This window comes from Astatotilapia calliptera, chromosome 10, assembly GCF_900246225.1.
Source record: "Astatotilapia calliptera chromosome 10, fAstCal1.2, whole genome shotgun sequence".
In the NCBI taxonomy this organism is placed as follows: domain Eukaryota; kingdom Metazoa; phylum Chordata; class Actinopteri; order Cichliformes; family Cichlidae; genus Astatotilapia; species Astatotilapia calliptera.
In genome coordinates, this window is record NC_039311.1 from 20566825 (window position 1) to 20590764 (window position 23940).

At 38.1% G+C, this 23940-nt stretch overlaps 1 protein-coding gene across 1 annotated transcript; it reads left to right on the forward strand.

Moving 5' to 3' along the window:
* The first annotated feature begins 32 nt into the window (after positions 1 to 32).
* On the forward strand, positions 33 to 21643 carry lars1b (leucyl-tRNA synthetase 1b). Its single transcript, XM_026181418.1, has 32 exons — positions 33 to 182; positions 418 to 539; positions 882 to 969; positions 1082 to 1162; positions 1408 to 1545; positions 1805 to 1966; positions 2203 to 2315; positions 2501 to 2564; positions 3124 to 3212; positions 3367 to 3592; positions 3760 to 3847; positions 5314 to 5390; positions 6805 to 6858; positions 6960 to 7100; positions 7445 to 7522; positions 7610 to 7695; positions 7908 to 7973; positions 8177 to 8259; positions 9085 to 9223; positions 9484 to 9696; positions 10633 to 10690; positions 11480 to 11543; positions 12685 to 12868; positions 13058 to 13148; positions 13361 to 13501; positions 14761 to 14901; positions 15886 to 15996; positions 16249 to 16359; positions 17542 to 17646; positions 18398 to 18493; positions 18741 to 18873; positions 20683 to 21643. The coding sequence occupies exons 1-32, from the start codon at positions 177 to 179 to the stop codon at positions 20886 to 20888; spliced, it is 3555 nt and encodes a 1184-aa protein (XP_026037203.1). The 5' UTR covers positions 33 to 176; the 3' UTR covers positions 20889 to 21643.
* The last annotated feature ends 2297 nt before the right edge of the window (positions 21644 to 23940 follow it).

Consider the following 23940-nt stretch of genomic DNA (forward strand, 5'->3'; position numbering starts at 1 on the left):
GCAAATACAACAGATAGGTTAAGATACGTCTGAAAAGTCAGATGGACTACATTTCCCAGAAAACCAAGCGAACGGTGTCATCAGCCAGGCACCGGTGGCGTGGGTTTCTCTTGTCAAACTAGACACTATTTCTTCTTTTTGAACAGTATAACTAATTACTTGCAGTTTTAGACAAAATGACGGTAGGTCCAATCTTTTAATTACTCGCAGTATGAAATGGTTGATGCTAGTTTTTTGTAAAAAAGAAAATTTCTGCCATAGAGCATTAATTCAATGTGGCTGTTAGCAAAGTTAGCTAACATGAGCTGTTGAGACAATTACAGAAATAAAAAAAGTCTGACTCTGTTAAGCTGGATATTGCGGCTGTTATTGTTATGACATTCAGTTTGTGATTATTTGCTCGACGGTACATTTCAGGAGCGGAAAGGAACAGCAAAGCTGGACTTCCTGAGAAAGATTGAATTGGAAATCCAGGAGAAATGGGAGAGGGAGCGAACATTTGAGCAAGATGCACCGACAACAGTCGGGGAAAGTACAAAGTGAGTATCTTTTCAGTTTTCAAGAACAACTACGTGATCAGTTTTCTGAACAGTTTTACAGTATTTCTCAAATTGTTCCAGATAGAGAATATGCAACTGTAAGCCCATATATAAAGAAAGATTTCCAAAGATTTGCAGCACACTGGAATGTGAAAGTAGTTTCTGTAGAACTTCCTTGTAGAACTAAATATATTGTAATAGGTATGTAGTACATTTTTGTTGCTGAATCATGTTGTCTGATGTTGTTTCATAGTTCACACTACAATATTGGGAAAACCTGTTGGGTTGCAGCTAAATTGTTTGTTTGTTTTTTACCTTACCTTTTTTTTTTTTACCTTCTAGTAAAAACAAGTACCTGGTCACCTTTCCCTATCCTTACATGAATGGCCGTTTGCACCTTGGCCATACATTCAGTTTTTCAAAATGTGAGGTAAGTTTAAAGGCAGACATCGACCTGAGTCACCACCTGTTGCAAATAAGTTAAGATTGAGAAATTTGATATGTGGTCTCTTACCGATTGTTGTTCATTTGTCTTCCTGCAGTTTGCTGTTGGTTACCAGTCTCTTAAGGGAAAGAAATGCCTCTTTCCATTCGGGTTGCACTGTACAGGAATGCCGATCAAAGTAAGTAATGTTGGGTTTGGTTTTTTTATTCAGAAACTTTTCATAAGATTTCTAGGTGTCTATAATCTGACATAATCTTATCACTTTTCATCATATAAACATGCAATTACAGTTTGTTCTTATTGTCCCAAAATCAACTTTTAACATAACTGTTTTATGCTACTATCTATCTGTCATAATCCATCTCTCTTAAACAGATCTTTGTGTTTTTTCTGATATTTTTAATCAATAATTGTATCCATCAGGCCTGTGCAGACAAGCTGAAGAGAGAGATGGAGTTGTATGGAAACCCCCCACAGTTTCCAGAGGAGGAGGAAGAAGAGAAACAACAGCAAACAACATCTGATGAAATCATTATCAAGGACAAAGCAAAGGGCAAAAAGGTTAGGATCACAGGGCAGAAATGCTATTTTCAAAATGAATTTATTATACTTATGCTATTATGACAAAAGCTTGAGCTGTTTTTTTAAGGCCTTTATTACCCAGGACAGAATTTGCAGAGTTAAGATGAAAGCAGTACCATAAAATTTGGTTTGAAGGTGTAAAAAATTAGTCTGTTATCTAAGTAGTGTATGGCTTCATTTTTTCAGATAAAAGAAAGTTTGTTAACATTCTGCAATCTCTTTCTTGTTTCTTTGCCAGAGTAAAGCAATGGCCAAATCTGGATCCACCGCTTTCCAGTGGGACATCATGAGGTCTCTGGGCTTAACTGACCAGGAGATTGTCAAGTTTGCTGATGCTGAACACTGGCTGGATTACTTCCCTCCTTTGGCTGTCAAAGATCTCAAAGGGATGGGAGTCAAGGTGGCTTTCTCTGTTTGTTTGTTTTATCTGTCTGTGGTTTGATTAAAATTATTTTTAAGACTAAACTGCACATACCTTTTAAACATTCATGCAGTTTCATGTGGCAAAACATTGTAATTTTTAAATAAGAGACACAAAAAGTACAGTGACATTGATGCATCCATGTTTTCATGGCTAAAGGAAGGCACTGAATTTATTCAGTTGTGCTGACATGCTGTTATGTCATTACCTCATAGGTGGACTGGAGGCGTTCATTCATCACCACAGACGTGAACCCCTTCTACGACTCCTTTGTCAGGTGGCAGTTTGTTACTCTAAAAGAGAGGAAAAAGATCAAATTTGGTAAAAGGTGAGATGCTTTCAGGTTTTCTTGTCGTCTACCACAAGGTTTGGTTTTTTTTTTCAAGTGGCTTTCTTTCCCAATTCTGTTTAATTTGATGTCTTCCTTTTAGTCTTCTTTGAGTCTATTCTGAGTCTGTATATTCTGTTTATATTATTGAGTCTATATCGTGACTATTCTGAACTCCCCTGCAGGTATACTATCTACTGTCCCAAGGATGGACAGCCATGCATGGACCATGACAGACAGACAGGAGAGGTAGACGTCCTCAGCTTGACAGAAAAAATTATTTATTCTGAAACTGTAGTATTGTTTAAGATTAGGTACACCTCACTAGTGTCAGGGTTGGCCCCATCCATATTGACATGATAGCATCACATAGTTGCTGCAGATTTGTCAGAACAAGAACTAGCAGGAGTGGGGCCCCATGTGGTCTTCTGCTTCGTAGTTTCGATATGTTGTGCATCCAGAGATGTCCTTCTGTCTGTAACAAGGGCTTATTTCAGTTGTTGTTGCTTTCCTATCAGGTCGAAGCAGTTTTCTACTTTTTGGATCATTCTGTCTTTAGAGATGGTTGTGTCATAAAAACCAAGTAGACTAATAACAGCAGCAACAACAATGCCACATTCAAAGTGACTTAATACCTAATAAAGTGACAATGTTGAGGTGTATTTAACCACAGATTTACTGCAGGAAATGCTTAAAAATGTTTGTTTTACTTATTTTACCACAAAACTTTCTTACAATTTAAATTGTAGTGATTGAGGAACTTTTATTTATCAAATTTTCTTCCTTAACATTTGTGCTTCACTTATAGGGAGTTGGACCTCAGGAATACACCCTGATCAAGATGAAGGTCGTTGAACCCTACACAGCAAAATTCAAATCCAAGGTCTTTTATAGCAGGTAACAAATACTTAATGCTGTACTTCCACAAAAAAGAAAACAAAACTTTCTTGGAGATGACAGGTTTACAAAGAGACTGATTTAATCCCCTTGAATATAACTGTCATCCTTTTTAAATCCTGTCACTAAGCCTTAGTTTCGGTACTTCCCACAGCGGTATGAAAGGCAAAAACATCTTCCTGGTGGCTGCTACACTTAGACCAGAGACCATGTTTGGTCAGACCAACTGCTGGGTGAGACCTGACATGAAGTATGTTGCTTTTGAGACAACCAGTGGGGACGTCTTCATCTCCACCAGAAGGGCTGCCAGGAATATGTCTTTCCAGGGCTTCACCAAGGAAAATGGAGTGGTGCCAGTAATAATGGAAGTACTGGGACAGGTACTACTTTTTTCATGTGCTGCTTCCAGCTACAGCAAATAAGTTCAGATCATTTAGATGGATTTATTTAATTTCAGTGGAATAAAAAATAAAATGCTATCTAATATTAAACCAGCAGTTCGTGTATCTAATTCAGTGGCCTTTTTTCTTTTTTTTGGTCTTTGTAGGATATCCTCGGCTGTGCCCTGAGTGCTCCTCTGACCTCCTATAACATCATCTATGCTCTCCCTATGCTCACCATCAAGGAGGATAAAGGTATGAGCCAAAACGCTAGGATTAGATTTGTAGCTTAAATTTCAGTACATTTTTGTTTTTGAGAAATTGTGCCTTTTCTTTTGAGGCAGAAATTTCTCACATTTAAGCATCATAGTTGTAGATGGACGCTGTTGCTGATTGCACTCAAAACAGCAGGAATATTCCTGAGGAGTGGCACCCTCCTCTCTTATGTACTTGGCAATCACAAGTAGGGCTGTTCGATATAACAATATATATCGGATGATGTTATAAAAACGTCTATGTTTCATTTTACGCTATCGTTTGTTTCGTGGTGTCGCAAAATAAACTGTTTACTGTAATATTTTTTCATCGTTTTGATGGTCACTGTAGTGACTATATTAATTTCTTAAAGTTCTCTCTTTCTCTTATATTTAATATAAACACACTACAGACGGACAAGCGCCTCTTTTTATGCGTTGTGGTTAGCAACAAGGATGGTAACACCATCGCGTGTCCGCTTGTTTATGTTCCACATAAACCTTTCACAATAAAGCTCAAGATCCTGTTGAGACTTTTCAAAATAAACTGAATCACGTGAAAGAGCAGATTATTTAAGGATGAGAAGTAAAAAAGAGCCGCCAGGTGCTAAAAAAAATAAACCTTTAGACTCAAACGTTAGAACAGGCTTTTCCCCGCAGCACGCTGTGTAATAAATGCTCACAAAGAAAACGGCGGCTGTTACAACTTATGTCTAAAAATGTATCGTTTCATGCATCGGTTAAAACACTCGACTCCAGCTACATGACGCGCAGCTGGAAACACTTCACGCAAGTCGAGCTGCCCGAGATTCACAGAATTTACAGAAAATGTTACATTTTTGTGATTTATATCGTTATCGACGATAGAATTCTTATATCGGGATATGAGATTTTGGTCATATCGCACAGCCCTAATCACAAGTAGTTCTAAATAGTTCAGTTTTTCCACCTCTTGCTGTCTTCTGCACAGAATCTGACTGAAATTTGATTTATCCTCATTTATAACACTGTCTTATTTTGCTTGAGCTATATAGAAAAATTCTTGGGACTCAAAATAGCAGGACAAGGTCAAGGTAGAATTCAGAAGCATTGTTTGCAATGTCAAAGGATGGATGCTATAAGTTCTTGTTTCCCTCCAGCGCATAACATTTGCAATCATTTAAAATCGACTTATTGCAGAGTGTTTCTATTCTGTTAGAAGTCAGACTTCTCTATTTTTCTTGTCTGTGTTGCTCCAGGGTAGTAGTTTGTCTCTTTGTACTCATGTGTCCTATTGATGAATCTCTGTAGAGTTAGTAATAATTGGAATTTCTCAATGACTAAGTTGATATGTCACAATTTTAATAATAAATGCCCCCTGTGTCATCATGTTTCTGAGGGTTATGAAGGGTAAGGGAAAAGAATAAAAAAACTGCATTATCATTTTATAGATTTTATGCATTGTTGTGTCTTTCCTGTCTGTCTTAGGTACTGGGGTTGTTACCAGTGTACCATCTGATGCTCCTGATGACATTGCTGCTCTCAGGGACATCAAGAAAAAACAGGTGACGATATAAACCTACGAAAAGGTCTTGAGCCATCCTGCATTTCTTTGTATTTTTCAAAGTTTTTCTTTGGATATTGACTTCTTTTGCACTCATTTTTTAATCCAGTCTTTTTGTCTGATCTGATCAAAGCGGAAAAAGGCACCTAACTCGAGGGATGAATAGTTTTGTGTCTACACATGACAGTCAACATATCGAAGAACTTTGTTACTTCAGGCATTTTTGATACTAGCAGCTTGTCAAAAAAACGAGTTTCTCGTGTTCTGAAAACACAAAAAATGCTAATGATTGAACAGTTTCACAGTCATAAAATATTATTTTTGTACCAACAAGGTGATTTACAATAAGCTTTTAGAGGAAAACATATCTGGACATGATGTGCAGTATGTTCTGAAATTAGCTTTTTGAGGAATCTGGACAAGTGGAGAACACAACAAGGAGTGGCAGTCCTAAAAATTATCTATAGCAGTTGAACATGATTTAAAAGTCATTTCTTTAAGAAATGTGAAAAACTACAGCAAAAACCTGACACAGGAAAGGTGGCTTTCAAGATTTTTAAAGAAAACAGGGAGAAAAGGCTGAGGTATGCCAAATTACACCACATGATGGAATCAGTGGCAGCAGGTCTTAGGAAGTGATTCATCCAAATTGGAATTTTGGTGTCAGGAGACAAATACAACAGAGAGTGTGAATAGCTGTAAATCTGTAAAACACGGTGGAGGCTCTGTCATGCGTTCCAGCCAGTGATGTTGGTGATCTTGTTAAAACTGATGGAATGATGAATACAAAAAGTATCATGACATTTTAATCCACCAAAAAAACAAACAAACAAACAAAAAAACCCAGAAAGGTTTTTTTCTGTGGTAATGTCGTCATGTTTTAGGATGACCATGATCCCAGACACATTTCAGTAAATTAATCATGAATAAAACCAAGTGGAACGCCATCAGTCAAGTGATGGACTCCCCAGAGCCCGGAGCTCAACATTATTGAAACTGTGGGATCCTACTAACGGAGAACAAAACAAAAGACAGGCAGCATCCAAAGAAGAGCTTTGAATGTCCTCCAAGAAGCCTGGAGAACTATTTGCAAAGGCTACTTAAAGAAACGACAAGAAAATTTGCCTAAGAGAGTTCAAGTTGCATTGAATAGCTCATTAGAATTGTGCAGACTCTGTTTTTGCCTTATCTGCTGTATTTCCATTTATGTGTACAGATGTATCAATAAATCACTACACTTATTTACCATTTCCATATCAGAATCAAAAGAAATATAAAGGTTCTGATACCATCCAGCAATAAGTTCAAGTGCGTAATATTTTAATTTGATGTTAGTTTTGTGGGCAAAATGTAGTCATTTCTTCTCACATCCTTTTTGTTGATGTCACTGTTCTTTCTTGGACTTGGAATAAAAGGCGCTGCGGGAGAAGTATGGAATTGAGGACAAGATGGTTCTGCCTTTTGAGCCGGTAAGCTGAACTAGTAAAGTCCATTCATTTTACTTATGCTGCACAAAATTCATGCATTCAGTGTCACCATGCAAAGTCATTGTGCTTTTATTTGTGTGCAGATCCCTATCATTGAGATTCCAGGATATGGCAACCTGTCTGCTCCTCTGGTGTGTGATGAGCTGAAGATTCAGAGCCAGAATGACAAGGAGAAACTGGCTGAAGCCAAGGAGAAGGTTTATCTGAAGGGATTTTATGAAGGGGTGAGTGCCATTAGCATTCAAAGCATCTATGTTAGTGAACAAAATGCGGTCTGTCTGCAAAAGCCCTGCAGGTATACGTTTTAGGTTTGAAGCTTGTATTGTTTATCTCCCAGGCACAAATCAAGTAGTTCGAAGCTTAAGGCTAGCCTAAATCATTCATCAACTGTCTGTGGATTTTTAGGTACCCTCAGGTAGTTTTCTTCTGTTTACCATCGTTAAACACTGAAGCAAGAAGAAGTTCTGTAACCATTTGTGAGGCATAGCTCATTTGCTGGTAAATCTTGTAAATAGTTCAAACAGTGCATCAGTGTGTTTGACTTTCTGCTAATAATCTTCTGTCCTAGATCATGCTTGTGGAAGGCTACAAGGGCCAGAAGGTCCAGGATGTCAAGAAGCCCATCCAGAAGATGATGGTTGAAAGGGTAAAAAAAATATTTGCAGAGTCACAAAAAGTTGTTTATTTATTTCTGTATTATTATTATTATTGACTCTATTTTCATGTATTCCAGGGAGAAGCCATGATCTACATGGAGCCAGAAAAGCAGGTCATGTCACGTTCAGCTGACGAGTGTGTGGTGGCTCTTTGTGACCAGTGGTGAGTGCTGCTGGAACTGTAAAATAAAGTTATAATTGTTGGTGTTTGATACTTTGAATTACAAAGTGACAAAAAGTTAACAGCTGGTTAAGTTTAAACTAGTTTCAGTCATTCTGGTCATGAAACTCTTGTAATTTTAACTTTTTAAAAACATTTTTAGTGTTTATTGTCTTCAATAAGCCTTATGCAAATATTATTTGTTTATCCCACAGGTATTTGGATTATGGGGATGCTGAGTGGAAGCAGCAGGCCAACGAAGCCCTGAAGTCATTGGAAACGTAAGATCTCTGATGCAATTGATTTGCATTATATATCAAATTTGTCTTTTCTAGTGTTTTTGTGGGGGATCTTGTAAAGGTTCAGAACACCAATTTATTATTTGCCTATAAGCTTTATGCTGGAAATAAAATGTTTCAGTCCAAAGTCTTGTCTAATTCATGTTTTGTTTTGTTTTTATGTTTCATTTTGCAACACCATACAGATTTTGTGAGGAGACCAGAAGAAACTTTGAGGCAACATTGGACTGGCTGCAGGAGCATGCCTGCTCACGTACCTATGGTCTTGGTAGGTGGTTTCTGTGTGTGTGTGTGTGTGTGTTCAGTAAATATTTATACGGTAACTAACCATCACTCTTATTTATCTTTAGCTTTTCTGGCACTTTTAAGATCATGATTGTCTAATTGGAAACAGTTTTTTTTATATAAAGATTTGAACTTGTATTTGAGCGATGCTCTTGGTCTATAGATGGAGACAAAGGACTAATGATTGGACACCTAGCAACACTCCATCTCTGATGGTTTTTATAAGAATAGATGCAGACTGAAGGCCAGCTGGCATTCAGCGCAGGACACTGCAGTACAGTCTAGGCTAGCTGTAAACTGTTCCTCACTGTATAAATCTCTCCACATGTTTTAAGAATAAAAAACACAAAGTCTATCCAGTCATTTTACCAGACAATTAGCCTGTAAGACGTTTAACATTGTCACCAACCTGAGTTTAGCTGATCTCAGGCTGCTTAAATAGTTGATCTTTTGTAAATTCTTCTAAACAGGGATTCCAAAATCCTAAAAATCTAATCTGTGGAAAAAAGTGTCAAACTATTTGTGTGAAAGCACAAGTTACTTTGGTGTCTGGTTTGATTTGGTTTATTTGACAACAGAGTTACATTTCGGCTTGTGTACAGAAGATCACACAGTAAAGCCAAGACTTTGTTCTACATTTCCTCAATATTTGGCACCAGTGTGTACAGTTTGACAAGAAAACATTGTTTTAAAACAGATGAGATGTCGGTTGTCATAAAATGAATAATTTTGGTTTTCTTTCTCCTTCGTGTGTGTGTGTGTGTGTGTGTGTGTGTGTGTGTGTGTGTACATCCCCTGGTTACCATAGGAACGCGGCTGCCTTGGGACGAGCAGTGGCTGATTGAGTCCCTGTCAGACTCCACCATCTACATGGCTTACTACACCGTAGCCCACCTTCTGCAGGGAGGTGTGCTTAACGGCCAAGGAGAGTCACCACTGGGAATCAAGTATGGATGCATCACATGCATGTGCACACAAATATGCAGAAATCAGTAATTCCAAATCATTGTTCATTTAAGTCTCGTCCCTTCTTTTGCACTAAAATAAATGTCAAATTAAAATGAAGCATGTACAGTCAGCTATTGAATTATATAAAATGCACACAGTCACACCAAGCATTCAATTTCTTCTTTTCACCTCACTTGAACACAATAAGTCTCTGTTTCTAGCCTCATTTATGTCTTTTCTCTTTTTTTCTCTACCACAGGCCAGAGCAGATGACTAGAGAGGTGTGGGACTTCATCTTCTTTAAGACTTCTCCGTTCCCTAAGACCAACATCCCTAAAGAGCATCTGCAGAGGCTTAGAAGGGAGTTTGAGTACTGGTACCCCGTGGATGTCCGTGTATCTGGCAAAGATCTGGTGCCCAACCATTTGTCATATTATCTGTACAACCATGTGGCCATGTGGCCCAAAGACAAGTAAGTTTGCCCACTGGACTGACCAGAACAAAAAAAGAGGACAGGAATGAGGGGCGACAAACAAAATTTCGAACCTCCAGCTATCAGCTTTGAATGACACTCTTATCATGCTACAAAAATGATGTTCTCTAGTCTAATTGTGACATTTTTTTCACATCCACTTAGCTGATATTCCATAAAAATGTGATTGACAGTTAAATGAATATTTTTGGCAAGTGTGCCCAACACAACAAGCATCTCTAAAGAGCTCTAATTAACACATTATATCCCATTAGTTTAATACATGCAAAAGTAAGTGTGTAAAAACATTTCAGCAGTTCACGACTGGTACACTGGTCTAATTCTTGGCTTAGATGAGTAACTTTTTGGAGTTTCTAGTGGTTGCCATGGAAACAGTCCTTTTGAGTCTGTTTTATACCCTTATTTGATGTCACTCTTGGCTCGGACTCACTGGATTTGATCTTATTTTGCCGTAGTTTCCGTAACTCTTTCTGTATTTATGTACATAAGTTAAAATAAGTTTTGGGGGTTTTTTTTTTTACATTATGTTACGGTGACACTACAGTAAGGTGAGATGACAATAATTCAGATTCAGTAATAGAATATTTATAATTATGTCAGGTACTATATGCCTTTTTTAAGGTTTTGGTAATGTTGCATTATCAGAATGTGATAATACTGTGCTTTTTACCATTTAAGATGTAAATCAATAATCACAATACAGTGTAATGTTATCAGTGTCATAATGATGTTTTTTAACATACTGCCAATCTTCCTTTTGTTTTGCTGAATTTTTTTTATTTTTATTTTTAATAAACTGAGCTCAGCTTTGCATTTGGGTAAACTTCCCTATGATAATGGCAGTAATGATGAAAATAACAAGATAACACTAAAAAAAATAATTTTTTTTCTCTCTCTTTTTTTTCTTTTTTACAGCGGGAAGTGGCCACAAGCAGTGCGAGCTAATGGACATCTGCTCCTCAACTCTGAAAAGGTATGTGAAGTATTAAGCTGTATGTATTACTTTAAAATCATTTAATTTGCTATTAGGTTATAACCCTGTAAGTTTAGGACCCTGTACCATGCCCCAAGTCTAACATACCCCATATATAAACAAACAAGGATATTTTGTTGCCATGATACCAGGTCTCTCTTGGAAATGAGATTTTTAATCTCAATGAGATTTTTTTTTTACCTGGATAAATGAAGGACTAATAAAAAAATATCTTTCTGTTATTGCAGTTTAGTCAGTTTAGTCAAGCAGGTCACATGAAGCAGTTTATCATCTCACTAAAATAACACAGGGTTTCCCAATCTAGCTAAGTGCTTGTTGTCATGAAAGGATTGGCCTTGAGAGCCTCTGACCACTCTACCTTGACCACTAATGCTCATCATAGAAATACAAAGATATTAGATACAATAGAAAAATTTTAGACTCTGCTACTCTCTACGCACAGAGGTCCCCCCCGTTAGAACTGCCTTCACAGTCCAGGAAAGCTAGGGCTAAAGTTACCTGGTTAACATGAAATCTCGCTTTCTTTCTGGTTTCATTTGATGGGATCTTTTGTGTTCCTTGACTGACCGACAGATTTTAAACATAACAGCCAAACATTTCTCAAATAAGCTTTAAGTTCTGAATGGTTTTAGGAATGCCATTTTCTGTTTTTGCTGCTGATTGTATTTTGTAGTTGGGTTCTTTTGTGGTTTTAAACACAGAAAGACTGTGTGGGTGGGCAGACCTGAAAGATTGCGACTGCTAACATCTGTTTCTTTTATCGACCAGATGTCCAAATCAACTGGAAATTTCCTCACTCTCAGCCAAGCCATTGACAAGTTTTCAGCAGACGGTATAATCAGTTTCTTCTTGATTTATCTCTCCTTCTGTCTTTTTTATTTCTTTCCCTCTTCATAGTTTTCTTCTCAATGGCGCTTTCATCTTACCATGAAACCTGGGAGAAAACACTTCAGGTGTACATTTGGAACAGATTTCAACTGTGTTTTCCCAGTGCATGGGCTGTTATGGATGATTATATTGTTAACATCTCTTATCCCCTGGTGATGGTGTTTAGAAAATGAACCCATTTTGATAAGATAGATGAGGTTTTGATGTTGAGTATTATGAGTTGTTGTATTTGTCAGGTCAGTCAGTGGACTGTAAGTAAGACATTTCTGTATAATTATGTAATATGCACACTTTAAAATAGAGAATGCATGATGTTCTCAATATCAATGTGTGTTCTAAGATGAGAAGCTTTTAATTAGTGTTCAACATTTTGTTTTGTTGTTGCAAAAGAATTGCCTCTATCATTCATGTATTATGTATTTACAGATGTATTATATTCAAGGAATGCGGTTTCAAAAGATAAAAAGCAAATAAAATATTTAGAAGAATATAAGAGGAAGATAAATTGTGCTTTTAGAAATGGCTGGAAAGTGAGAACATTACAACTTATATGTTTGGTATAATGTTGATTATCCACAGGGAATTGAAGACTTGTGTTTTTCCTCTCTATATGTTTACTTTTTTCCTTTATGTTAGCGATGGATAGATGGATAATTTCCACCTTCTTTTTTTTTTTAATATATCTTCAGTGAGCTGAAGAATAGATGGATAGTTCATGCTTCTATAGAAGATATCCTGCTGTGGGAGGAAACAGCTTCATGGTCTGCCAGCAGATAGACACATAAAGTTGTTCCTGTCTTAAAGCTAGGAGGGATGTCTGCTGAATAACTGACGTTTTCTCAAGCTTTGGAATTTTCCACAGAGCCTCTGTACTTCACCTTTTGTTGAACTATTTTGCAGAATAGAAAAAAAGTGCTGTGTTCATTGTATATCCTGAATAGAGGATTCAGATAATTGGATATTAAACTGGAGCAAATTACAAAGGCAGTTGCGTTTGTGAGAGTGACCGTATATCAGTTTTACATCTATTATATTGTACCTGTACATTCTGCTGTTTTAACACATGTTCTCATTTCCATTCTCAGGTATGCGTCTGGCTCTAGCGGATGCTGGAGACACAGTGGAGGATGCTAACTTTGTAGAGACCATGGCTGATGCTGGCATCCTGCGCCTCTACACCTGGGTGGAATGGGTGAAGGAGATGATTGCCAACCAGAACAACCTGAGGACGGGACCTGCAGACACCTTTAATGATCGGGTTTTTTCCAGGTAGTCTGAGGATTTAAAAGTGTCTGGAATGAAAAGGATTTACAAGTTCTGAAATTTATTGAATTTCAGCCTTGATAAAGCAAAAGAATCCACAGCTATGTCTGCATTAATAAATGTAAGGCGAAAGCCTGATTGTGGTTAAATGTTTTGAAAGTACATTTTTAAAAAATAATTTTCTTTCCTGTTTAGTGAGATGAATTCAGGCATCCTGAAGACAGAGCAGCACTATGAGAGGATGATGTACAAGGAGGCTTTGAAAAGTGGCTTTTTCGAATTTCAGGTAAATTAAATTGATAAAATTCCACCTCTGAGAGTCCTTAATAATTTGATGAGATCATATAAGAGACAATGTAGCATGATTTCAAGTACCCATAATCTACAACAGTAGTAGAGCATTTAGATTCCAGATACTGCGGTCATCGTTAAATCAGTAGAAGAGACTGACTCGAGTTTCGCTGATGAACCTTGTGTTGTTTTATTGTGTGTATTTAGGCAGCCAAAGATAAGTATCGGGAGCTGGCCATCGAAGGCATGCACAGAGACCTTGTCTTCCAGTTCATAGAAAGGCAAACTCTGCTGCTGGCCCCCATCTGCCCGCACCTTTGTGAATACACTTGGGGTCTGCTTGGCAAGGTAAGAAACACATGGATTTAGCGTCGTATTCCTGTTTTCAGGCTCTGAGTTGGCTCTGTGCTCTGACTTGACTCATATCTAACTTCTCCTTTCTGTCCTTAGTTCTTATCTGTCTTGTATATTTTAGAGTAAAACAGGAATACAGTCAAAAGAAACATTTTAACATCCAGTGTTTGTTTGTATTCATGAGTAGAATTGGGATCAAGGAGCTGAAAGCTACAGCTTTAGGTAGACCTCTGGGTAGCTCTGGGCCCGCTGCTTATTACCTGTGTGAAATGGTTACTGACTTTCTCACTGTTGATGTACATATCCACCGGGAGCATATCTTCGCACTATGGATCTTTTTCTCACTGCAGCATGAAGCAAATGCACACACAGGTGCACACTTCAAATAGCACAGGGAGACAAATATATTTTTAACACTCAAATTTATGAATATGAAGGAGTGCAGCTGTGATGGAAATGGGTTTTTGGCTGTCGCTAGGCAACAAAAAAAGCCCCAACACCAGTATGTTCTCCAGTCATGTGTTCACTACCACTAACTAAAGAGCTAAGAGGCACTCGGTACACAGAGAACTTACACATGCCACTGTTATGATACCATTGTGACCTCTGGTTGTGTAGTTATGATAACACTAAAGTTTGTGTAGCAGTCACCAAAACCAATGCTACCCAAATGCTTCACAGAAACACAGAGTAAGAGAACAAACTAGGAGAAAATTTAAAAAGAAATTACTAATCAATTTAGCATAGGCCGTGCAAGATTTAACTGCAATTTCAAAATTGGAATAAGATACAGTGTGATTCCAATTGTAATGAATAACTTCAAATTAACATACAAATCTAAAAGTAAAAAGAAAACGATGGAGTTAAAAATGTCAAAAGAAATCAAATCTATACTAAAATGTATATTTTATAGAAAGCCTTACATATGAGCTTTTTTTTTTTTTTCTTTTTCCAGAAAGCTTTTTTTTTTTTTTTTTTTTTTTTTAAATAAATGATTAATAAGAAAACACTAATGAGGCAAGCCAGATTTCCTGGGCAGGGCTAACAGCAAACACTTGATTGCCTTTTTGTCTTTAAACTTGAGGAGGGAACAATTAACAGGTTTCTACTTGAGGATCTGAGGCTGTGTACTACTTGGTATGAGAACAGCAGTCCCAGCAGATATTCTGGAGCTGGGCCCAGCCATGAAAGTTTTTAAAAGTTTACACTGCTCACTAAGTGACTGTTTTTTCTTCTCTATTTCTGCTTGACAGACTGGCTCTCTGATGAAGGCATCATGGCCTGTGGCTGGGCCCGTGGACGAGGTTCTGATTCGTTCCTCTCAATATTTGATGGAAACTGCTCACGACCTTCGTCTTCGCCTCAAAGCCTACATGCTTCCGCCTAAAAGCAAGGTAAGATATGAAGTTGTCTGTACACTTTGCCTTCGTGGATATGCTGTAACTTTTGAGTTTCAACATAAAACAGACTGATGTAACTCTACAGCAGCATCCTATATCCTTTCTGATACACTTGCGAGCTTATGTCTGTGTTCACAGCAGGAAAGCCAGTCTATTGTTTGTTAACAGTTCCGCACTTCAATAAGTGGCTGTAGGCAGCTTAGAGAAAAGCAAAACAAGTATTGACAACATCTAAGACAGGCAATATCTCAGGTTTCCAGGCCCCCGTTATTGATTTACTGGAAATGCTTTGTTGCCATTGAGGTAGGATTGGAAAGATGATGGGAAAAGAGAAGAAAAAGGAGAAAGGAAAAGGTTTTTTTTTTTCTTTTTCTTTTTTAAATATAGTTATTTTTTCATACCATAAGCGTTCTCAGCAGCAACATCTATGTTGTTAGCATGTGAGTTCTAAATCTGCCCAGAAAAGGGGATTTGTGAGTATGTACAAAAAATTAAAAATATAATAAAACCAAAAAGTAATAAAACCAAAAAAAATAAATAAATTTGGTAACCTGGCCAGGGTATACTCCACCTCTCACCTTATGATGGCTGGGATAGGCTCCAGGCCCCCTAAACCCCACCCCCACGTAGAAAATATGGAATATTTTATCAAGTAACATACAGTAAAATCATTTCCCACAGCCGCATATATCCAGTATTTTCCCATTATAGAATAATACCTGTGCAACTTTTTACATACTGTGACAATATAATATGAAGGTACATTTGTGAAAACAAACATACAGTGCAATTGTCAGCTGTCATGTAATACAAGTTCACAGATCATTTGTTTGTTTGGCTTTTTTCCTTGAATAATCCAAACCCTGTTGGAATCTGATTGAGGCCACCTTGTTTTGTGGACCTGATGTATGAATAAACAAGATGAATGTGAAAGGCTTCTTATAAACACAAACATTAATCCTGTTTTCCTTCCAACAGAAAGGTGACTCCAAGCCTCCAGCCAAGCCCTCCCACTGCACCATCTACGTGGCCAAAAGCTACCCTCCATGGCAGCACAGTGCCTTATCCCTGCTCGGCAAGCACTACAAGGTAGGGAACGAACACACAAAGCCCAACATTATTCACAGCATTAGGTTTGAAGATTTATTGTTTGCTGAAGAACTGCAGGTCTGCCTAGTGGTGCAATAATATGCTTATTTCTGTAAATCAGTAATTTCAGAATTAAATGATTATGTAATTGAATTCTTTCAGTTTCTCTGTGTCTTCCTATCGATGCTCCTGTTTGTTTAAGTTTATTAATTGTTTCTTTTTTTCTTTTTCTGTTCCTGTTTGTATGTCTAGACCAACAACGGGGTCCTTCCGGACAACAAAGTGATAGCGAGTGAACTAGGCGCTCTGCCAGAACTGAAGAAATACATGAAGAGAGTCATGCCTTTTGTAGCCATGATCAAGGTAAAAATATTGAAAGGCCAACATTAATGTTTCACTATGAAGACGTACACAGCCCACTCTCCACCAATGATCATAAACCATTTTGTCATCTTTACACATAGATGGAATTTTCCAGAGATGTTTTTTCACTTGTGATTTCCTTTTTAATAAGTCTCTTACACAACAGCCAACCCATAAGTTGACTGTTTTTTCACACTGATCAACTTCTGATTGGTGGAAAGTCTTCCCTGATAATTTGTTGGGAAGATTGGAGTTGAAAAGCTATTTTCTTTTTTTTTTCTTTTCTTTTTTTTTTAGTGCTTTGTGTTAAACAATAACAAAACTGTAGACAATACAATGAAAAATTTGAACAAGTGTTACACTGACATTACAGAGAAATTTCAGGAATACTTGTTCTGCACAGTTTAACGTGTTTATTGATTGAAAAGAACACAAAACACTTTTGATGGGCTGTGTCAACCACTTTCCATTTATTTGCAGCATCCACAAAAATTCTGTTCACTGTCTCGGCCGCAGGTCTGCATGTCTTAATTTACAATTTTCATCCCCACCTTTCATGTTACAAAAACATTTCTAAAAGCAGTAGCCACCAGATGATACAAATATCACAAATAACATTATGCCTGCAGTTGCTGTTTCTGTTATATAAAGCTACATATTCACTCAAGATCAAGTGGTGCTAATAAATGATCAGAAGCATTGTTGCTTATTAAAATTTTAGAAGCCACATCTCTTGTGCTCTGGGCTTTGTTCAGGTTTCGCTCTTTCACTGCAGTGATCAAAAAGAATGAAGCTAATAAATAGTCATGATGAGCTTTGTATTCATCCACGGTCTGTCTCTCAAGCTGGTCTTGTATCTTTCATGTTGATTTATCTCCCTGCGTTATTTGTTTGTTTTTAACTTTTTTTGGCTCATAAACATTTGTTTCTTGATAATCTTGTGGTGGTGGCATCAACATAGCAATGAACTTTGTGTGCGCGCTGTATTATAAACGAAAGCACGATTGCCTCAGTAATGAGATGAATTTTTATATTTCCAAATATCTCAGCTTCTGTGTAAAATTATACCAAGGAAATCCTCTGCACTTCCTCAATGGAGTTATTATTCATTGCCTTGTTGATCATTCGCGATGATAGCTCTGATTCTTATCATGTACGATGGGATCTTCTTTTTTTCTTTAGGAGAACCTGGAGAAGAATGGACCCAGAGTTTTGGATTTGGAGCTGGAATTTGATGAGCGAGCAGTTCTCATGGAGAACCTGGTCTACTTGACTAATTCTTTGGAGGTAAGCTTTATGATCCAACCTTTACCCCACGTTGTTGGTGTCTAAAATTTGTTGGACAACAACTGTGCAGCAAAGTGTGCAGAACTTTGGTTCAGTGTGTCTTCACATAAATGTCAAACTCGCACAGAGATGCTTTAAAGCTGAGTTTTACTCCCTTTGCAGAAGTAAGTTGAGGAAATCCTGAGCTCAGTTCTCTGCAGAAAATCCCCTTAATACCACTGTCTGCACAAAAGCTTAGCCTAGGCGGGGAAAAAGGGGGGGGAAAAAAAGCCCAAAGTCCCCAGGATACTTCTGCAAAACCAGCAGATTTAACCACAGAAAAGGAAAATTGCACTTAATGTACATCAAAGCAAAAGCTCGGCTTAAATTCTCATGTTTCTGATAGATCATAGCTAAAGATAAGTTGATGACAAGGAAGACATAATGAAATGAAATACGCTGTATCATGTAGGACTAAAAAAGCGTGATACATTACCTTACTCACAAACCAACTCTAAGAAGTGGGTTAACTGGTGTGGCTTGAAATAGGCTTGTAGATCATAGGACAGATGAGGAGAGAAGCACTTTGTCTGTTGCCATTTGTGGTCTTCTTTAAAGACCCAAGTACAAACTAGTCTCCCATTACTGTAGCATGGTTAGTATGCCCAGCATTTGCCAGTGTGCATACCAAACGCACCTGTAAACATACTCCCTGTGGACTACACTGCTGAGCTGATTATCTTTTTTCCCCTCCATCGTTTCTCTTTGACAGTTGGAGCAGATTGACATCTTGTTTGCTTCTGAGGCTGATGACAAAGTGAAGGAGGACTGTTGCCCAGGGAAACCGTTCAGTGTTTTCAGATCAGAGGTAAATACTTTTCAATGCTTATTAGCTTTGGCCAGACTTGCGTGTTAGAGGATCACTTTTAGCTTTTTTTCCTCACTAACACGTTTGTCCACAGTTTTCATATGTTCTTTATGGCTGTGCTCATTTTACTGACCTATTTCATTTTGTGCAGCAGCCAGTGATGAACAAAGAAATTTATTTTATTTATACTCATATCAAAAAGCCAGTTTTGCATTTTTCTTTTCTCCTCGTTTTTTAATCCCCGTAGCCTGGAGTTTCTGTGTCCTTGGTCAACCCTCAGCCGTGCAATGGCATGTTTTCTACAAAGGTTGACATCCGACAGGGGGACAGCAGAGACAGCATCGTCCGCAGGCTAGCCAAGGTCAACAGACTCATTAAAGGTTAGTAAGACAAAAATAAATAAAGCCAAAATGACTTTTAGTGACTAAATCAAGAGGATAAAAGTATTTGCTCAGTTTAGTTGAAAGCATTTGGGTTCAGTTAACCAACATCATGCGATGTTCAACACACATTTGTCTTATATCTTTCTTCTATCTTTCTGACCCATCTTTTCTACTCTTCCCCAGCCTGTTGTAATCATATAGGAGTGGGGAAGGTTTGAGTGACAGAGTGAATTGACTGGGCCAGTGTGATGGGTATGAAACCATACCTCAGGTTTTAAATGTCCCCAGGTACACAGTGGCCTTAACATTTGTGAAAAGTTTAGAGTAACATGACTGAATAACTGAGCTAGAAGGGCCTTTATCACAGGGGGTTAAATAAACAGTGGGGAAAATAATTTCTTGGTCCCCTGCTGAATTTGTAAGTTTACTCACTTACAAAGAAATAAACAATCTCTAATTTTATGAAAATTTCATTTTAATAAAGAGAGACAATACCAACCCAAGCTTTACATAAATTACATAAAAGTGATAAATTGATTTGCATGTCATTGTGTGAAATAAGTATTTGATCTCCAAGCCAAACATGATTTAGTACTTAGTGGAGAAACCCTTGTTTGTAAGCACAGCGGTAAGATGTTTCTTGTAGTTGGTCACGAGGTTTGCACACATCTCAGGAGGGAGTTTGGCCCACTCCTCTTTACAGAAAGTCTCTAAATCATTTAGGTTTCTTGGATGGTGCTTGGTAACTTGAATTTTCAGCAGCTCACTCCATAGATTTACTATAGGACTGAGATCTGAAGGCTGGTTAGGTCACATGACCTTAATGTGCTTCTTCATTAGCCACTCCTTAGTTGCCTTGGTGGTATGTTTTGGGTCACTGTCATGCTGGAAGACCCAGCGTGGGGGAAGGAGGTTTGCATCCAAGATTTTACAGTTCATGACCTCATGTGCCTTCTGGAGCACGGGGACTTTGCAGGCGCAGCAAGATTTCAATCCATTACGGCGTAGTGTGTTGCCAATGGTATTCTTGGTGACTGTGGTCCCAACTTCCTTCATGTCATTAACAACTTTGCTGAGCAAAGTAGCATTGGGATGATCCACCACCTCGCTCTCTTTCTTTCACTCTCTTTCAGCTATTTAGACAGCCTCAGTGTCTCTGCACAAAGACACTTACTGTAGAGCGTTCATTTACCTTCGCTTCAGTCATCTTTAATTCCAAGCTAATTTATGTGAGCTCTCTGATGACAGCTGACAGCCATATCATGCCGTTAAAACTGTGGCAAATATCTCTGCCAGTGTGTTGCTAACACAACAACCACCAGCCATCCTTCATCAAATTTGTGCGAACCGCTTGAGAAAGCTTTCCGCTGTGATTGCACCACCAGGCACTCTGCCTTTTGAGAGGTTCTGCTTCTGCTGTTTCCATATTGTCTTTTATGTTTGGCTTTAGTTTTGTGTTATGCTTTCAGATTTGAAAAGAAAAACTGAATAATGTTGGCTTAGAACAGTTCAATATATGACCCAATTTTCTTTGTAGCCTGTTTTCTTTCACTTCTCTGTTCTCTGCCTGTAATGTCTCATCTCAATTTTTTTTTTCTGTGTATCTCAGTGAAGTCTCTCTTTCTTTTCATTTTTCCATCCTGCTTCTTCTTTTATATTCTCCAATTTCCCCAATCTCAAGCATAGCTTTCTGTACTGGTTTATCTATCCCACCTCCAGTACTTCTGCATTTCTCAGTTGTTTTGTTTCCCATGTTTCTTGTCTGTTTTGCCTCACCTCTGTCTCCTTCCACTTTCACTCCACCAGATCTGTCCAGAGTCAAGTTGATGAGGTATGAGGACCCTTTGCTCGGCCCTCGCCGGCTGCCTGTCCTGGGACAGGAGGAACAAGGCAAACTGCTCATCTCCAACAAATCTGTGTTCAACATCAATCTGGAGGAGAAGAAGGTCACTCTGGCTGACAACGGCCTAACTGTAGACATTGGCGACACTCTGGTTTATCTGGTTCATTAGAATAACATTGAACACACACACACACACACACACACACACACACAGAGGTGAGGGGGCATGTTCAGTAGTTGTTGAGCTTTGTTGAAGATTCAAATGCATCAAGAAATGTTACAGCAAAACAACTCATTTTGATTTAAAGCATCAGGGCAGCAACTCAAAGCTGTATCTGTTTTATAATTGATATTTCTGTTTGTAAACTGATGAGTGTGACATCAGGAAATTCTGAAACTTGCTGGACCTAAAATGATGGCTTCTGTCTTCTTTTCTTTAAAACAAATTCTATATTTGTAGTACATCCACATCTGCCTCTGGGCTATCCCTCTGGTACAGTTTTCTCCTTAAGAAGTCAGTATTGCAAAACAGTTATAACAAAATACTGCAAACTTATCCTAAAAGTTTTGACCTTTTTTGTCATGGTTGCAATCAAGGACAGCACTAGAATTTGTCATCTGTTTTGCAGGACTCAGGAACTCAGTCAGCGGTGTCCATATTAAAATCGTCTGTAGAGTTTATTCTCGTCACAGAAAACCACTGTTTTGATGTATGTTTATGTTGTGAGACTGCTCCTGCATCCTCCAGAATGCCTGATGGTTTCATACAGAGGGTAACGTGCCTTGTGTTGTTTTATACATCCAAGGTGAGGCGCATCGTTCCCTTATGTTTGTCAGCCTGTCAGACAGCATTCCTGTTTTCTAGCTGTGGATGGTGCTTGTCTGGCTTTTCCAGATGAATAATAAAACCTATGAAACATTAAACCTCTGTGGTGTTTGTCTCCCTCTAACCCCTATGCTGGCAGTTGCGCAATAAAACAAAATATGTTTACTTAAGATTTATACTTATGGGCATGTTTGAGATCTCTGTGCTTTTCACACCTCTGTTAGCTTCTACTCCATCACATCTCACAGGGAGCTAAAGTGTTAGTGTTAGTCAAGTGTTAAAATTAAGATTCATGAGTTAAATCTAGATGTCTATAGTGAAAGGTTAGAGGTCATTTGAGGAGTAAAGCAGCCTGGATCCAACTACTGTACAGCCAATATCTCTTCTGTTAATTCACCAAATCTTTGTTCTAAAACAAAATATAAACACACTGTGCATGAGGTTACTCTACCTCTTTATCAGAATCAACCAACAATCTTGCAGCTGAAAAATTGAGTCTGAGAGTCTCATGTTAAAATGTCAAACATGCAATATTTGGGGAAAAAAAATCTTTTTTACAGCCTGATGGAAATAGATTTGATTGACAGGTCTCCCAGCACACCATCCAAGGTGTTTGTCAGGCCTGAAAACTGCTCTCACTGCATTTGTGCTTTTGGTCCCTTTTGGAACATTTTTAATGGAATTAACCTCCACAGGCTGCTCATATTTAATGCTTTCACAATATAGTCCAGAGCTTTTTAAAGTGAAAATGGTGAGAAAATTCAATTGGAATTCAATATTTATCACCATTATAATAATTTAACTCTATGCTCGCTGATTGCAAAAATCCTCACAACTATCAATAATGAACAAAAATTGCTTATTGCGAGTAAATCTGTGCACTCAACGCAGTAACAGGACATCTTGCATGTGTGGAACTTGTAAATACATTTCCCACTCTAATATTATGACCTCCCTCAACCACTCTGAGTTCTGCTCTCAGTAAGCTCAGAAGAAAATGACTGTAATTTGTTTCCTTTTAGATTATTCTGTAATGCTTCTGGTGTTTGTTGATGCAAAGGTAATATAATATAATCACATTTATTTTCTAGTCTTCCAGACCACTCAAAGAGCTTTTAACTACAAGTCACACTTTAACTATACATTCATGCAGCACTTTATTCTTTACACTTAAAAAAATGTGTCCACCTTACATCCATGGCCTTTTTAGATACACCAGTTATTTTAGCCATGTTTTTGAACTGTGGGAGAAACCAACACAGGAACAGAGAGAACATGTAAACTCCACAGAGAAACAAGTTCTGCCCCCCATCTAAGAAGTTTTGGTTTAGGTAAGTGGAATCAATCGTTTTGTGATGCAGAACTAATTGGCAGATATGTGTGTTTGTGCATGGTGCTAGCCAAGCCTGCCAGTCTTACCTTCTTGCCCAAGGATGGTAACTTCTTGTTCCAAAAAACTAAGCTGGCGTTATAGACTGACATGGAATTTGATTTAAAAAAAGATCCAAGCTGAGACCACTGTTCAGGTAAACTTAAAACATTCCAGTGTGGACAGAAAAGCACAAGCTTCAGGCCTTTATCTCTTAGAAAGGCTTTTACAGAATGACTTAAGCACGGATGACAGTGAAAATAATCATGAGAAAATGATGCATTGCTTTAATCCTGTGGACTTCAAATTAAACAGTATAATGTTTTAGTAATTTACTATGTTCCCCTTCACTTTTCTCTTCGGGTGTACTTCTGTGTGAACCGTCTTGGCGTCCAAACCATCATTAGTTTCACTACATGTCTCTCCACCACGTACAAAGTGCTGCTTGCTTCCCTCTTTCGCTTTTCGTTACCTGCTGTCAGACGTGAAATATGTCAGTCTAAATATAAAGGTCAATAAGAGAACACAGGAAATGAACACATTGCCTCTAAACATAAACCACAAGTAATTCATTGTATCTCTCACTTCCCAGCACTCCACTCTATAGACTTGTATTTCTACCTTAAGGGTAAGCGTAACATTTACTGTAAGTGGTTTTAAATTCATCAGTCACAGGTCAAACAAAAGAATAGGTTTGCTCTCTTGTTTGAGCTTATTCTTAACTTCCACCATTTATCAAACAATAAAATAATTCCTGCTTACTGCATTTCCCTCATTTTCTCAGTTTGTTTTTGGTAGGTTTCAGTTCTTTCTGCAAGATTTGAGGTCTTCTGACCTGCTGGCGTGTTCGTATTAAGTGCGCGCTTGCATCCACATTATTTTATTCCAGACATTCATGTTCATGCACCCTGATGTGTATCTGCCAAGTCTGCATTTGCTGTATTAGCAGGGTGCACGGCAAAGTCTCAGACGGAAGAAAACTACAAGACTTATCTCTGTCACACAGCTTTTGGCCGAGCCATCTGA

Coding starts and splice junctions, on each gene's coding strand:
- lars1b (XM_026181418.1), top strand. Junction 7,101..7,444: donor TGAAGGGATTTTATGAAGGG/GTGAGTGCCATT, acceptor CTTCTGTCCTAG/ATCATGCTTGTGGAAGGCTA. Junction 16,360..17,541: donor CTTTTGTAGCCATGATCAAG/GTAAAAATATTG, acceptor TTTTTTCTTTAG/GAGAACCTGGAGAAGAATGG.